Raw genomic sequence first — 19373 nt, forward strand, 5'->3', positions numbered from 1 at the left:
CCCATCAACCTAACAACCTAACAACCTGAAACACCAACCAACCCATCAACCTAACAACCTGAAACACCAACCAACCCACACACCAACCCAACCAACCCATCAACTTGCATCCAGTGAGGTTCAGCTTTCATCCTTTCTTCAAACTACAATCTGTACATATCTACAATTGAAATTACCAATTGAACAGCTTCGCAAATCGCAGGTTGGTATTTATTGTCATGAATCTTTCCCTGGAGACAGCTCTGCAGAGTGGTCACTTGCTGGCACAGCCACAATGTCATGAAATCTGATTTTAAACCAAACCCTAAGCTTAAACCTAACCTTAACCACACTGCTAACCCTAATGCCTAACCATAACCTTAACCCTAATGCCTAACCCTAACCTTAACCACACTGCCTCCCCTAATGCCTAACCCTAATCTTAAAGTCCTAATGCAGTCAAAAACATAAGTTACATGTGTTTTATATATATTTCCACGCTGTGAGGTTAGAATAATACTGAAATTGGGAAAATGATCATAATGCCTTTTCATGTTAAGAGCTGTTTGAAAAGACCACCTGAAATTTCAGCCTGTTTTGGTGGGATGGAGTTTTGGTCTGCCTTGTGACATCACCAGGCGGTAAATTAGTTAATAGACCAATAAGAAAGCGCGTTTGTCACGAGAATTATGTTCTCGATGTTCATTAACATAAACATCTGTGTGAGCTATATAAATCCCATTAACAGTCCTGTAGGGCCTTGACGGTCAGGGCCAGTTAAACAGTCCTGTAGGGCCTTGACGATGTCTCTTTGCAAATCTCTTTGCCAATAACAGCTAGTTTTCAGTTTTCCCCTCCACACTCAGACCACCCAGACATTCCTAGTAAAATTCTGTCTTGAGAAATTGCACTTTGCTAATAAGCAATTGTTTTTTTTTATTTATTTTTTTACAATTTGTTTTATTGAAAACAATTACAGTAAGATTCTTCATTGTTACGCAGAAATGATTTGATATTGAGATAAAACAGCTACTTTGGACCTTTAAATTAAAAGATTTTCATGAATTTTTACAACATAACCAGTTTTAACTTCACAGCTGGCCCATCTAGTGGAAATTGCTCAGTCCTACCTACAGGGCAAGATACACAAATAAACATCAACCTGCTGCCAACTCTCAGCCTTTAGCTAAGAAATAATTATATTGCAAGGGGTATGTTGAGTAATGGCGTACCATCAACAGGTATAGCCCAAACCAGGACATTCACAGCATGAGCATCCTTGAGAGTCATGGATATTCTGCAAATGGGTTTCTGTCATGTAACACACTCTATAATGACTGACTGACTAATCTACAGGACTGTACCTGGTATCTGTTTAACTGGCCCTGACCGTCAAGGCCCTACAGGACTGTACCTGGTATCTGTTTAACTGGCCCTGACCATCAAGGCCCTACAGGACTGTACCTGTTATCTGTTTAACTGGTCTGGGGACATGAGGGCCTAGAGGACTGTATCTGTTTAATAGCCTGGGGACATGAGGGCCTAGAGGACTGTATCTGTTTAATAGTCTGGGGACATGAGGACCTAGAGGACTGTATCTGTTTAATACCCTGAGGACATGAGGGCCTAGAGGACTGTATCTGTTTAATAGCCTGGGGACTGTATCTGTTTAATAGTCTGGGGACATGAGGACCTAGAGGACTGTATCTGTTTAATAGTCTGGGGACATGAGGGCCTAGAGGACTGTATCTGTTTAATAGTCTGGGGACATGAGGACCTAGAGGACTGTATCTGTTTAATACCCTGAGGACATTAGGACCTAGAGGACTGTATCTGTTTAATAGCCTGGGGACATGAGGGCCTAGTTGAATTAACACGTTGCTGGATGTGTAGTACTTTAGTAGATGGATGCTGCTGTGTACTAGGTTAGCGGCAGGTTGCCTCGGCAAAAATCCTGTTAAACACCATTTTTGCACACAGAGTTGAGTCCATGCAACTTATTATCTGAGGGTTTAAGTGCATTTTATCTAATCAAGGCTTGCCATAAAAAAGGGGTTGAATTCTCACGCTTTTCATGTTTTATTATTTTGTAAAAAATATCTAAAAATGTAATTCTACTTTGTCACGATGGGGTATTGTTGGTAGGCCAGTGACACAACATCTAAATGTAATCCATTTTAAATTCAGACTGTAACACAGAAAATAGTCGTTTTTTGTTGTTGCTGGGGGGCGCTGTATGTACGGTGCATTCAGAAAGTGTTCAGAGCCATTGACTTGTTCCACATTATTTTACGTTATAGCCTTATTCTAAAATGTATTAAACTGATTGTGGGATATTGTGATGTCATTTTGGGGTATTGTGATGTCATTGTGGGGTATTGTGATGTCATTTTGGGGTATTGTGATGTCATTGTGGGGTATTGTGATGTCATTTTGGGGTATTGTGTGTAGATTTATGAAGGGAAAAAACTATTTAATCCATTTTATGAGTAAAGTTGTAACATAACAAAATGTGGAAAAAGCCAAGGGACTGAATACTTTCCGAATGCCCTGTATGTATGTATGTGTGTATGTAAGTAGTGTACTATATACAGTGAGGTATGAAATCTTTGACAACCTTGATAAAGATGAGAAAAAATGACTCTATAATTCAAATACTGTGTGCTCAAAAAAAATGTTAAATATTAGTTTATACTGATAAAAGGCTCAGATAAAGATAATTTGTTTAACGAGCAATACATTTTTTTTTCTCAAAAAGGTAGAGGTCAAAATTATTGACACCCCTGTTTTCCAAAACCTTTCAATACCACACCTTGCGAGGATAACGGCACTGAGCCTTTATTCTAAAATGTTTTCTAAGTTGTGAAACACATTGGGAGATATCTTAGATCATTCCTCCATATAGAATCCTACCAGATGTTTGATGAGTTCTAGAACACACTGGGAAGGATCTTAGACCATTCGTCCATATAGAATCCTACCAGATGTTTGATGAGTTCTAGAACACACTGGGAGGGATCTTAGACCATTCCTCCATATATAATCCTACCAGATGTTTGATGAGTTCTAGAAAACACTGGGAGAGATCTTAGACCATTCCTCCATATAGAATCCTACCAGATCCTTGATATTCTTCGCTTATGGATCTTCAGTTATAACCACAGGTTTTCAATGGGTTTCAGGTCCGGCGACTGAGACTGAGATGGATTGATTTTGTGGCAAATTAACAATTTCTTTGTGAATTTTGATGTGTGCTTGGGTTTATTGTCTTGCTGGAAGATCCACTTGCGGCAATGTGTCAGCCTCCTGGCAGAGGCAACCAGGTTTTGGGCTAAGATGTCCTGGTACTGGGTAAAGTTCATGATGCCGTTGACCTTAACAAGGGCCCCAAGACCATTGGAAGCAAAATGGCCCCATAACATCAAAGATCCACCACCATAGTTTACAGTAGGTATGAGGTTGTTTTCTGCATATGATTCCTCATTTCGATTCCAAACCCACTACTGGTGTTCATGACTAAAGAGCTCTGTTTTTCATGTCATTGTCACGATTTCCGCCGAAGACGGTCCCTCTCCTTGTTCGGGCGGTGTTCGGCGGTCGACGTCACCGACCTTCTAGCCATCACTGATCCATTTTTCATTTTCCATTGGTTTTGTCTTGTCTTCCTTCACACCTGGTTCCATTCTCACCAATTACATGTTTTGTACTTAAGCCTCTGTTTCCCCTCATGTCCTTGTCGGAGATTGTTTGTATGTGATGTGATGTGTATGTATTATGTTGGTGTGTGACGGGTTTTGTACCCACTTTGTTATTTTGTACATTTAGTTTTTTTATGTTTTATCAGCATTTATTAAACACCTCCGTTTTTACCAAGTTTGTTCTCCTGCACCTGACTTCCCTGCCACCAACACACACACCCCTTACAGTCATCTGACCAAAACACTGGTTCTAATCCAAGTGCCAACGCCGTTTATCCAACTCCAGGCGTTTACATTTGTTGGATGACATGAAAATAGAGCTCTTTGGCCAGGCAGACCATTGGCCAGGCAGACCGTTGGCCGGGCAGACCGTTGGCCGGGCAGACCGTTGGCCGGGCAGACCATTGGCCGGGCAGACCATTGGCCGGGCACACCATTGGCCGGGCACACCATTGGCCAGGCACACCATTGGCCAGGCATACCATTGGCCAGGATATGTATGAGAATAGGAAGGCTGACCTTCCAGTTGGTGCCCTAATTCACCTCAATGCTACAAACTACCACATCTATAACCCCTAATCACCCCCAATACTAAAAACTACCACATCTATAACCCCTAATTACCCCCAATACTACAAACTACCACATCTATAACCCCTAATTACCCCCAATACTACAAACTACCACATCTATAACCCCTAATTACCCCCAATACTACAAAATACCACATCTATAACCCCTAATTACCCTCAATACTACAAACTACCACATCTATAACCCCTAATTACCCCCAATACTACAAACTACCACATCTATAACCCCTAATTACCCTCAATACTACAAACTACCACATCTATAACCCCTAATTACCCTCAATACTACAAACTACCACATCTATAACCCCTAATTACCCCCAATACTACAAACTACCACATCTATAACCCCTAATTACCCCCAATACTACAAACTACCACATCTATAACCCCTAATTACCCTCAATACTACAAACTACCACATCTATAACCCCTAATTACCCCCAATACTACACACTACCACATCTATAACCCCTAATTACCCTCAATACTACAAACTACCACATCTATAACCCCTAATTACCCTCAATACTACAAACTACCACATCTATAACCCCTAATTACCCTCAATACTACAAACTACCACATCTATAACCCCTAATTACCCTCAATACTACAAACTACCACATCTATAACCCCTAATTACCCCCAATACTACAAACTACCACATCTATAACCCCTAATTACCCCCAATACTACACACTACCACATCTATAACCCCTAATTACCCTCAATACTACAAACTACCACATCTATAACCCCTAATTCACTTCAATACTACAAACTACCACATCTATAACCCCTAATTACCCTCAATACTACAAACTACCACATCTATAACCCCTAATTACCCTCAATACTACAAACTACCACATCTATAACCCCTAATTACCCTCAATACTACAAACTACCACATCTATAACCCCTAATTACCCCCAATACTACAAACTACCACATCTATAACCCCTAATTACCCTCAATACTACAAACTACCACATCTATAACCCCTAATTCACTTCAATACTACAAACTACCACATCTATAACCCCTAATTACCCCCAATACTACAAACTACCACATCTATAACCCCTAATTACCCCCAATACTACAAACTACCACATCTATAACCCCTAATTACCCTCAATACTACAAACTACCACATCTATAACCCCTAATTACCCTCAATACTACAAACTACCACATCTATAACCCCTAATTACCCTCAATACTACAAACTACCACATCTATAACCCCTAATTACCCTCAATACTACAAACTACCACATCTATAACCCCTAATTACCCTCAATACTACAAACTACCACATCTATAACCCCTAATTACCCCCAATACTACAAACTACCACATCTATAACCCCTAATTACCCCCAATACTACAAACTACCACATCTATAACCCCTAATTACCCTCAATACTACAAACTACCACATCTATAACCCCTAATTACCCTCAATACCACGAACTACCACATCTATAACCCCTAATTACCCCCAATACTACAAACTACCACATCTATAACCCCTAATTACCCTCAATACTACAAACTACCACATCTATAACCCCTAATTACCCTCAATACTACAAACTACCACATCTATAACCCCTAATTACCCCCAATACTACAAACTACCACATCTATAACCCCTAATTACCCTCAATACTACAAACTACCACATCTATAACCCCTAATTACCCCCAATACTACAAACTACCACATCTATAACCCCTAATTACCCCCAATACTACAAACTACCACATCTATAACCCCTAATTACCCCCAATACTACAAACTACCACATCTATAACCCCTAATTACCCTCAATACTACAAACTACCACATCTATAACCCCTAATTCACTTCAATACTACAAACTACCACATCTATAACCCCTAATTACCCTCAATACTACAAACTACCACATCTATAACCCCTAATTACCCTCAATACTACAAACTACCACATCTATGACCCCTAATTACCCTCAATACTACAAACTACCACATCTATAACCCCTAATTACCCCCAATACTACAAACTACCACATCTATAACCCCTAATTACCCTCAATACTACAAACTACCACATCTATAACCCCTAATTACCCTCAATACTACAAACTACCACATCTATAACCCCTAATTACCCTCAATACTACAAATTACCACATCTATAACCCCTAATTACCCTCAATACTACAAACTACCACATCTTTAACCCCTAATTATCCTCAATACTACAAACTACCACATCTATAACCCCTAATTACCCCCAATACTACAAACTACCACATCTATAACCCCTAATTACCCTCAATACTACAAACTACCACATCTATAACCCCTAATTACCCTCAATACTACAAACTACCACATCTATAACCCCTAATTACCCTCAATACTACAAACTACCACATCTATAACCCCTAATTACCCTCAATACTACAAACTACCACATCTATAACCCCTAATTACCCCCAATACTACAAACTACCACATCTATAACCCCTAATTACGACCAATACTACAAACTACCACATCTATAACCCCTAATTACCCTCAATACTACAAACTACCACATCTATAACCCCTAATTACCCTCAATACTACGAACTACCACATCTATAACCCCTAATTACCCCCAATACTTCAAACTACCACATCTATAACCCCTAATTACCCTCAATACTACAAACTACCACATCTATAACCCCTAATTACCCTCAATACTACAAACTACCACATCTATAACCCCTAATTACCCCCAATACTACAAACTACCACATCTATAACCCCTAATTACCCTCAATACTACAAACTACCACATCTATAACCCCTAATTACCCTCAATACTACAAACTACCACATCTATAACCCCAATTACCCCCAATACTACAAACGACCACATCTATAACCCCTAATTACCTTCAATACTACAAACTACCACATCTATAACCCCTAATTACCCCCAATACTACAAACTACCACATCTATAACCCCTAATTACCCCCAATACTACAAACTACCACATCTATAACCCCTAATTACCCCCAATACTACAAACTACCACATCTATAACCCCTAATTACCCTCAATACTACAAACTACCACATCTATAACCCCTAATTCACTTCAATACTACAAACTACCACATCTATAACCCCTAATTACCCTCAATACTACAAACTACCACATCAATAACCCCTAATTACCCTCAATACTACAAACTACCACATCTATAACCCCTAATTACCCTCAATACTACAAACTACCACATCTATAACCCCTAATTACCCCCAATACTACAAACTACCACATCTATAACCCCTAATTACCCTCAATACTACAAACTACCACATCTATAACCCCTAATTACCCTCAATACTACAAACTACCACATCTATAACCCCTAATTTCCCTCAATACTACAAACTACCACATCTATAACCCCTAATTACCCTCAATACTACAAACTACCACATCTATAACCCCTAATTACCCTCAATACTACAAACTACCACATCTATAACCCCTAATTACCCCCAATACTACAAACTACCACATCTATAACCCCTAATTACCCTCAATACTACAAACTACCACATCTATAACCCCTAATTACCCTCAATACTACAAACTACCACATCTATAACCCCTAATTACCCTCAATACTACAAACTACCACATCTATAACCCCTAATTACCCTCAATACTACAAACTACCACATCTATAACCCCTAATTACCCCCAATACTACAAACTACCACATCTATAACCCCTAATTACCCCCAATACGACAAACTACCACATCTATAACCCCTATTTACCCCCAATACTACAAACTACCACATCTATAACCCCTAATTACCCTCAATACTACAAACTACCACATCTATAACCCCTAATTACCCCCAATACTACACACTACCACATCTATAACCCCTAATTACCCTCAATACTACAAACTACCACATCTATAACCCCTAATTACCCTCAATACTACAAACTACCACATCTATAACCCCTAATTACCCTCAATACTACAAACTACCACATCTATAACCCCTAATTACCCTCAATACTACAAACTACCACATCTATAACCCCTAATTACCCCCAATACTACAAACTACCACATCTATAACCCCTAATTCACCTCAATAATACAAACTACCACATCTATAACCCCTAATTCACTTCAATACTACAAACTACCACATCTATAACCCCTAATTACCCTCAATACTACAAACTACCACATCTATAACCCCTAATTACCCTCAATACTACAAACTACCACATCTATAAACCCTAATTACCCCCAATACTACAAACTACCACATCTATAACCCCTAATTACCCTCAATACGACAAACTACCACATCTATAACCCCTATTTACCCCCAATACTACAAACTACCACATCTATAACCCCTAATTACCCTCAATACTACAAACTACCACATCTATAACCCCTAATTACCCCCAATACTACACACTACCACATCTATAACCCCTAATTACCCTCAATACTACAAACTACCACATCTATAACCCCTAATTACCCTCAATACTACAAACTACCACATCTATAACCCCTAATTACCCTCAATACTACAAACTACCACATCTATAACCCCTAATTACCCTCAATACTACAAACTACCACATCTATAACCCCTAATTACCCCCAATACTACAAACTACCACATCTATAACCCCTAATTCACCTCAATAATACAAACTACCACATCTATAACCCCTAATTCACTTCAATACTACAAACTACCACATCTATAACCCCTAATTACCCTCAATACTACAAACTACCACATCTATAACCCCTAATTACCCTCAATACTACAAACTACCACATCTATAAACCCTAATTACCCCCAATACTACAAACTACCACATCTATAACCCCTAATTACCCTCAATACTACAAACTACCACATCTATAACCCCTAATTACCCTCAATACTACAAACTACCACATCTATAACCCCTAATTACCCCCAATACTACAAACTACCACATCTATAACCCCTAATTACCCCCAATACTACAAACTACCACATCTATAACCCCTAATTGCCCCCAATACTACAAACTACCACATCTATAACCCCTAATTACCCCCAATACTACAAACTACCACACCTATAACCCCTAATTCACCTCAATAATACAAACTACCACATCTATAACCCCTAATTCACTTCAATACTACAAACTACCACATCTATAACCCCTATTTACCCTCAATACTACAAACTACCACATCTATAACCCCTAATTACCCTCAATACTACAAACTACCACATCTATAACCCCTAATTACCCTCAATACTACAAACTATCACATCTATAACCCCTAATTACCCCCAATACTACAAACTACCACATCTATAACCCCTAATTACCCCCAATACTACAAACTACCACATCTATAACCCCTAATTACCCTCAATACTACAAACTACCACATCTATAACCCCTAATTACCCTCAATACTACAAACTACCACATCTATAACCCCTAATTACCCTCAATACTACAAACTACCACATCTATAACCCCTAATTACCCTCAATACTACAAACTACCACATCTATAACCCCTAATTACCCCCAATACTACAAACTACCACATCTATAACCCCTAATTACCCCCAATACTACAAACTACCACATCTATAACCCCTAATTACCCTCAATACTACAAACTACCACATCTATAACCCCTAATTACCCCCAATACTACAAACTACCACATCTATAACCCCTAATTACCCTCAATACTACAAATTACCACATCTATAACCCCTAATTACCCTCAATACTACAAACTACCACATCTATAACCCCTAATTACCCTCAATACTACAAACTACCACATCTATAACCCCTAATTACCCTCAATACTACAAACTACCACATCTATAACCCCTAATTACCCCCAATTCTACAAACTACCACATCTATAACCCCTAATTACCCTCAATACTACAAACTACCACATCTATAACCCCTAATTACCCTCAATACTACAAACTACCACATCTATAACCCCTAATTACCCTCAATACTACAAACTACCACATCTATAACCCCTAATTACCCCCAATACTACAAGCTACCACATCTATAACCCCTAATTACCCTCAATACTACAAACTACCACATCTATAACCCCTAATTACCCTCAATACTACAAACTACCACATCTATAACCCCTAATTACCCCCAATACTACAAACTACCACATCTATAACCCCTAATTACCCCCAATACTACAAACTACCACATCTATAACCCCTAATTACCCTCAATACTACGAACTACCACATCTATAACCCCTAATTACCCCCAATACTACGATCTGATTCCCAGTACAGTGAATACATTCATGTTGAGTATGCGTATGTGCTTCTTGTGGGAATTGAAACCACATCTTACTCAACTGAGCTACACAGGGTTCTTCATGCTAGAACACAATGATGTATGCAATTCATGTATAGTCTGTGTGTCTCTTCACTACATCATAATGTATAGTCTGTGTGTCTCTTCACTACATCATAATGTATAGTCTGAGTGGCCCGTCACTACATCATAATGTATAGTCTGTGTGTCTCTTCACTACATCATAATGTATAGTCTGTGTGTCTCTTCACTACATCATAATGTATAGTCTGTGTGTCCCGTCACTACATCATAATGTATAGTCTGTGTGTCCCTTCACTACATCATAATGTATAGTCTGTGTGTGTCTTCACTACATTATAATGTATAGTCTGTGTGCCCCGTCACTACATAATAATGTATAGTCTGTGTGCCCCGTCACTACATCATAATGTATAGTCTGTGTGCCCCGTCACTACATCATAATGTATAGTCTGTGTGCCCCGTCACTACATCATAATGTATAGTCTGTGTGCCCCGTCACTACATCATAATGTATAGTCTGTGTGTCTCTTCACTACACCATAATGTATAGTCTGTGTGTCTCTTCACTACATCATAATGTATAGTCTGTGTGCCCCTTCACTACATCATAATGTATAGTCTGTGTGTCCCGTCACTACATCATAATGTATAGTCTGTGTGTCTCTTCACTACACCATAATGTATAGTCTGTGTGTCCCGTCACTACATCATAATGTATAGTCTGTGTGTCCCGTCACTACATCATAATGTATAGTCTGTGTGTCCCGTCACTACATCATAATGTATAGTCTGTGTGTCCCGTCACTACATCATAATGTATAGTCTGTGTGTCCCGTCACTACATCATAATGTATAGTCTGTGTGTCTCTTCACTACATCATAATGTATAGTCTGTGTGTCTCTTCACTACATCATAATGTATAGTCTGTGTGTCCCGTCACTACATCATAATGTATAGTCTGTGTGTCTCTTCACTACATCATAATGTACAGTCTGTGTGTCCCTTCACTACATCATAATGTATAGTCTGTGTGTCTCTTCACTACATCATAATGTATAGTCTGTGTCCCGTCACTACATCATAATGTATAGTCTGTGTGCCCCTTCACTACATCATAATGTATAGTCTGTGTGTCCCGTCACTACATCATAATGTATAGTCTGTGTGTCTCTTCACTACATCATAATGTATAGTCTGTGTGCCCCGTCACTACATCATAATGTATAGTCTGTGTGTCCCGTCACTACATCATAATGTATAGTCTGTGTGTCTCTTCACTACATCATAATGTATAGTCTGTGTGTCCCGTCACTACATCATAATGTATAGTCTGTGTCCCGTCACTACATCATAATGTATAGTCTGTGTGTCTCTTCACTACATCATAATGTATAGTCTGTGTGTCCCGTCACTACATAATAATGTATAGTCTGTGTTTCCCGTCACTACATCATAATGTATAGTCTGTGTGCCCCGTCACTACATCATAATGTATAGTCTGTGTGTCCCGTCACTACATCATAATGTATAGTCTGTGTGTCTCTTCACTACATCATAATGTATAGTCTGTGTGTCTCTTCACTACATCATAATGTATAGTCTGTGTCCCGTCACTACATCATAATGTATAGTCTGTGTGCCCCTTCACTACATCATAATGTATACTCTGTGTGTCCCGTCACTACATCATAATGTATAGTCTGTGTGTCTCTTCACTACACCATAATGTATAGTCTGTGTGTCCCGTCACAACATCATAATGTATAGTCTGTGTGTCCCGTCACTACATCATAATGTATAGTCTGTGTGTCCCGTCACTACATCATAATGTATAGTCTGTGTGTCCCGTCACTACATCATAATGTATAGTCTGTGTCCCCCTTCACTACATCATAATGTATAGTCGGTGTGTCTCTTCACTACATCATAATGTATAGTCTGTGTGTCTCTTCACTACATCATAATGTATAGTCTGTGTGTCCCGTCACTACATCATAATGTATAGTCTGTGTGTCTCTTCACTACATCATAATGTACAGTCTGTGTGTCCCTTCACTACATCATAATGTATAGTCTGTGTGTCTCTTCACTACATCATAATGTATAGTCTGTGTCCCGTCACTACATCATAATGTATAGTCTGTGTGCCCCTTCACTACATCATAATGTATAGTCTGTGTGTCTCTTCTCTACATCATAATGTATAGTCTGTGTCCCGTCACTACATCATAATGTATAGTCTGTGTGCCCCTTCACTACATCATAATGTATAGTCTGTGTGTCTCTTCACTACATCATAATGTATAGTCTGTGTGCCCCGTCACTACATCATAATGTATAGTCTGTGTGTCCCGTCACTACATCATAATGTATAGTCTGTGTGTCTCTTCACTACATCATAATGTATAGTCTGTGTGTCCCGTCACTACATCATAATGTATAGTCTGTGTCCCGTCACTACATCATAATGTATAGTCTGTGTGCCCCTTCACTACATCATAATGTATACTCTGTGTGTCCCGTCACTACATCATAATGTATAGTCTGTGTGTCTCTTCACTACATCATAATGTATAGTCTGTGTGTCTCGTCACTACATAATAATGTATAGTCTGTGTGTCCCGTCACTACATCATAATGTATAGTCTGTGTGCCCCGTCACTACATCATAATGTATAGTCTGTGTGTCCCGTCACTACATCATAATGTATAGTCTGTGTGTCTCTTCACTACATCATAATGTATAGTCTGTGTGTCTCTTCACTACATCATAATGTATAGTCTGTGTCCCGTCACTACATCATAATGTATAGTCTGTGTGTCTCTTCACTACATCATAATGTATAGTCTGTGTGTCTCTTCACTACATCATAATGTATAGTCTGTGTGCCCCGTCACTACATCATAATGTATAGTCTGTGTGTCCCGTCACTACATCATAATGTATAGTCTGTGTGTCTCTTCACTACATCATAATGTATAGTCTGTGTGTCCCGTCACTACATCATAATGTATAGTCTGTGTGTCTCTTCACTACATCATAATGTATAGTATGTGTGTCCCGTCACTACATCATAATGTATAGTCTGTGTGTCCCGTCACTACATCATAATGTATAGTCTGTGTGTCTCTTCACTACATCATAATGTATAGTCTGTGTGTCCCGTCACTACATCATAATGTATAGTCTGTGTGTCCCGTCACTACATCATAATGTATAGTCTGTGTGTCTCTTCACTACATCATAATGTATAGTCTGTGTGCCTCTTCACTACATCATAATGTATAGTCTGTGTGTCTCTTCACTACATCATAATGTATAGTCTGTGTGCCTCGTCACTACATCATAATGTATAGTCTGTGTGTCTCTTCACTACATCATAATGTATAGTCTGTGTGTCTCTTCACTACACCATAATGTATAGTCTGTGTGTCCCGTCACTACATCATAATGTATAGTCTGTGTGTCTCTTCACTACATCATAATGTATAGTCTGTGTGCCTCATCACTACATCATAATGTATAGTCTGTGTGCCTCATCACTACATAATAATGAACCATAATGGTGACACAACACATACAGTACAGTGACTGCACACATTTTTAGTGTGTGTGTGATCCCAGCTGGACATCGGCATAATAATGATTCATAATAATGAACCACAATGAATCAACATTTTGAATCTTTATAATGAACCATCACATCCACATGATACAGGCATCACAGCCACATGATACAGGCATCACATCACATCCACATGATCCAGGCATCACATAACATGATACAGGCATCACATCAACATGATACAGGCATCACATCACAAGATACAGGCATCACATCCACATGATACCGGCATCACATCACATCCACATGATACAGGCATCACATCAACATGATACAGGCATCACATCCACATGTTACAGGCATCACATCCACATGATACAGGCATCAAATCACAAGATACAGGCATCACATCACATGATACAAGCATCACATCACATGATACAGGCCTCACATCACATCCACATGTTACAGGCATCACATCACATCCACATGATACAGGCATCACATCCACATTATACAGGCATCACATCCACATGATACAGGCATCACATCACATCCACATGATACAGGCATCCCATCACATCCACATGATACAGGGATCACATCCACATGTTACAGGCATCACATCCACATGATACCGGCATCACATCCACATGATACCGGCATCACATCCACATGTTACAGGCATCACATCTACATAGTACATGCATCACATCCACATGTTACAGGCATCACATCACATCCCCATGATACCGGTCACATCACATCCAAATGATACAGGCATCACATCCACATGATACAGGCATCACATCCACATGTTACAGGCATCAAATCCACATGATACAGGCATCACATCCAAATGATACAGGCATCACATCCCAATGATAGAGGCATCACATCACATCCACATGATACAGGCATCCCATCACATCCACATGATACAGGGATCACATCCACATGTTACAGGCATCACATCCACATGATACAGGCATCACATCCACATGATACAGGCACCACATCCACATGATACCGGCATCACATCCACATGTTACAGGCATCACATCTACATAGTACAGGCATCACATCCACATGTTACAGGCATCACATCATATCCACATGATACCGGCATCACATCATATCCAAATGATACAGGCATCACATCCACATGATACAGGCATCAAAACCACATGTTACAGGCATCAAATCCACATGATACAGGCATCGCATCACATCCACATGATACAGGCATCACATCCACATGTTAGAGGATTCACATTCACATGATACAGGCATCACATCCAAATGTTACAGGCATCACAACCACATGTTACAGGCATCACATCCACATGATACAGGCATCACATCCACATGATACAGGCATCACATCACATCCACATGATACAGGCATCACATCCACATGATACACGCATTACATCACATCCACATGTTACATGCATCACATCACATGATACAGGATTTGCATCACATCCACATGATACAGGCATCACATTCACATGATACAGGCATCGCATCACATCCACATGATACCGACATCACATCCACATGATACAGGCATCACATCACATCCACATGATTACAGCATCACATCCACATGACACCAGCATCACATCCACATGATACAGGCATCACATCACATCCACATGATACCGGCATCACATCACATGATACCAGCATCACATCCACATGATACCAGCATCACATCCACATCTTACAGGCATCACATCACATCCACATGATACCGGCATCACATCCACATGATACAGGCATCACATCACATCCACATGTTACGGGCATCACGTCACATCCACATGATACAGGCATCACATCCACATGATACAGGCATCACATCACATCCACATGATACAGGCATCACATCCACATGATACAGGCATCACATCACATCCACATGATATAGGCATCACATCCACATGATACAGGCATCATATCACATGATACAGACATCACATCCACGTGATGCAGTTATCACATCCACATGTTACAGGCATCACATCAACATCTTACAGGCATCACATCCACATGATATCGACATCACATCCACATGATACAGGCATCACATCACATCCACATGTTACATGCATCACATCACGTGATACAGGCATCGCATCACATCCACATGATACCGACATCACATCCACATGATACAGGCATCATATCCACATGATACAGGCATCGCATCACATCCACATGATACCGGCATTACATCCACATGATACAGGCATCACATCCACATGATACAGGCATCACATCCACATGATACCGGCATCACATCCACATGTTACAGGCATCACAACCACATGTTACAGGCATCACATCACATCCAAATGATACAGGCATCACATCACATCCACATGACACAGACATCACATCCACATGATACAGGCATCACATCACATCCACATGATATCGGTATCACATCCACATGATACAGGCATCACATCCACATGATACAGGCATCACATCCACATGATACCGGCATCACATCCACATGTTACAGGCATCACAACCACATGTTACAGGCATCACATCACATCCACATGATACAGGCATCACATCACATCCACATGATACAGGCATCACATCCACATGATACAGGCATCACATCACATCCACATGTTACATGCATCACATCACATGATACAGGCATCGCATCACATACACATGATACAGGCATCACATCCACATGATACAGGCATCACATCACATCCAAATGATACAGGCATCACATCACATCCACATGACACAGACATCACATCCACATGATACAGGCATCACATCACATCCACATGATACCGGTATCACATCCACATGATACAAGCATCACATCCACATGATACAGGCATCACATCCACATGATACCGACATCACATCCACATGATACAGGCATCACATCACATCCATATGATACAGGCATCACATCACATCCACATGATACCGACATCACATCCACATGATACAGGCATCATATCCACATGATACCGGCATCACATCACATCCACATGATACAGGCATCACATCAACATGTTCCAGGCATTCTCACGCCAGGAATAGCGATGTGCTCTGTGGGTTGCAAAGGTTTTCTAACTACCTTAGTATTATCTTCAGACAGTTAAACTAATATGAGATGATACTAACTCATGATAACACAGTCCATAGTGGATACCCATGGTGTGGAAATGGTCAGTAAAGCTTAACACAGCATGATTCATAATGTTCAGTGGCTTAAATACCTCTGGGCCTCAGTTGAAAACTAGATTTATAACGGAGTTGGCTTGAATGCGTGTCACGACTTCCGCCGAGGTCGGTCCCCTCTCCTTGTTCGGGCGTCGTTCGGCGGTCGACGTCACCGGTTCTTCTAGCCATCGCCGATCCACCTTTCATTTTCCATTTGTTTTGTCTTGTTTTCCCGCACACCTGGCTTGCGTTCCCTCATTGCTCGTCTGTTTCCCCCCATGTCTGTATGTGGAATTGTCACGTGTAAATGTATGTGTACTCCAGGCTGGTTTGCGCCAGGTTATTGTTAACCCGTGCGTGTTTAGTTTTCTGAGTGCCGTGTTTTGTTTCGCCTCAATAAAGGGCTCCGTTTGCTACGCAGACTGCTACTGCTCTCCTGCACCTGACTTCCCTGCAGACAGTTACTCACTCCTTTACAATACCTCTGGACCTCAGGAGAAAACTAGATGTATTTATGTTCTCCTGGTACAGTTCGTTCCCCACTGCTATTGAAACGGTTCTAATGCAAAGCTTTTCTGTAGCCGTAGTGATGCTGCTGAATGGTTTATGTACTTGTCCACAGGCAGAGACCGTACAGTAGATAGCTACCTCCTATGAGAGACATGAGGCTACTATTGACTTGTCATGTTGCTCTGTAATAGCACATCTCAAGGCCAAGGTGGCCATCAATTGGGAGTGAAACAAACAGCTACCCCAGACCCCACACCAGCTGCCACGATAACACAATGGGCTTAAGCTGAGCTGAGTTCCAAGTGATTCCCTGTATCCTTTATAGAGCACTGCTCTTGACCAGAGCGTATAGCTAGCTAGTGGTCGTCTAAGCTGAGCTGCGGAGACTAAAGACTGGTCTCGTTCCACTCTTCATTCGTGCACCATGGTTGGAGTGCCAGGTAGCAGCAGTGTTATATTCCCTGTGGTACATAACCCTTCACAGGCTCTCCAGTGAATCCTCTCCTCTCCTCTCCTCTCCTCCTTTCCCCCCGAAACTGACTCGACTACTGGCCCTAACCTCATTCATCCACCAGATCTACCTGTCTGTCTGTTCTGTCTCTACCAGATCTACCTGTCTGTCTGTTCTGTCTCTACCAGATCTTCCTGTCTGTCTGTTCTGTCTCTACCAGATCTACCTGTATGGGTCTCTTGTCTCTCCCCTCCCCTCCCCTCCCCTCTCCTCTCTTGTGACCTGGATTCCTGATGCAATTCACCTTTGACACATCTCCACACCGGATCGACTTTGCTTCCTTTACCCTGTTGTTACTCAATCTCTCTCTCTCTCACGTTGTCCTCTTTCTATCCTCCTCTTCTTCTTGTTCCTGTCTTTTTCCTCCTCCTCCTCTTGTCTCTCTCTGTCTCTGCCGTGTCGGCTATTTTCCCCTCTCTCTCCTTCCTAGTGGGGTGGTGGGGGGGAGAGGGGATGGTGGGGGTCCAGCAGGTCCCTGTCGCAGTGACAGTATGAAGAGCATGATGTCTGGAGGTGGAAGTAGCTCCATGTCTGGGGGAACCAGCATGGTGATGTCGGGGGGAAAGCCCGGGAAGTGGCAGACGGTCCAGAGTCACATGCAGACCGGAGGACTCAGGCCCAAAAGGTGAGTTACAGCACTAACAGACACCAGGGAGATGGTACTGTAGAGATATAATGACTAGACACTAACAGACACCAGGGAGATGGTACTGTAGAGATATAATGACTAGACACTAACAGACACCAAGGAGATGGTACTGTAGAGATATGATGACTAGACACTAACAGACACCAAGGAGATGGTACTGTAGAGATATAATGACTAGACACTAACAG

At 40.8% G+C, this 19373-nt stretch overlaps 1 protein-coding gene across 1 annotated transcript in view; it reads left to right on the top strand.

The window, feature by feature from the left end:
- The first annotated feature begins 19040 nt into the window (after positions 1-19040).
- LOC139383416 (synaptotagmin-7-like) overlaps positions 19041-19373 on the top strand; it is a 128039-nt gene continuing 127706 nt past the window's right edge. Inside the window, exon 1 of the mRNA XM_071127959.1 lies at positions 19041-19161. Coding sequence (XP_070984060.1) covers positions 19064-19161 — 98 coding nt within the window. The 5' untranslated portion in view covers positions 19041-19063. The remainder of the gene's footprint in view (positions 19162-19373) is intronic.

Source organism: Oncorhynchus clarkii, chromosome 2, assembly GCF_045791955.1.
Source record: "Oncorhynchus clarkii lewisi isolate Uvic-CL-2024 chromosome 2, UVic_Ocla_1.0, whole genome shotgun sequence".
NCBI classification, from domain to species: Eukaryota; Metazoa; Chordata; class Actinopteri; order Salmoniformes; family Salmonidae; genus Oncorhynchus; species Oncorhynchus clarkii.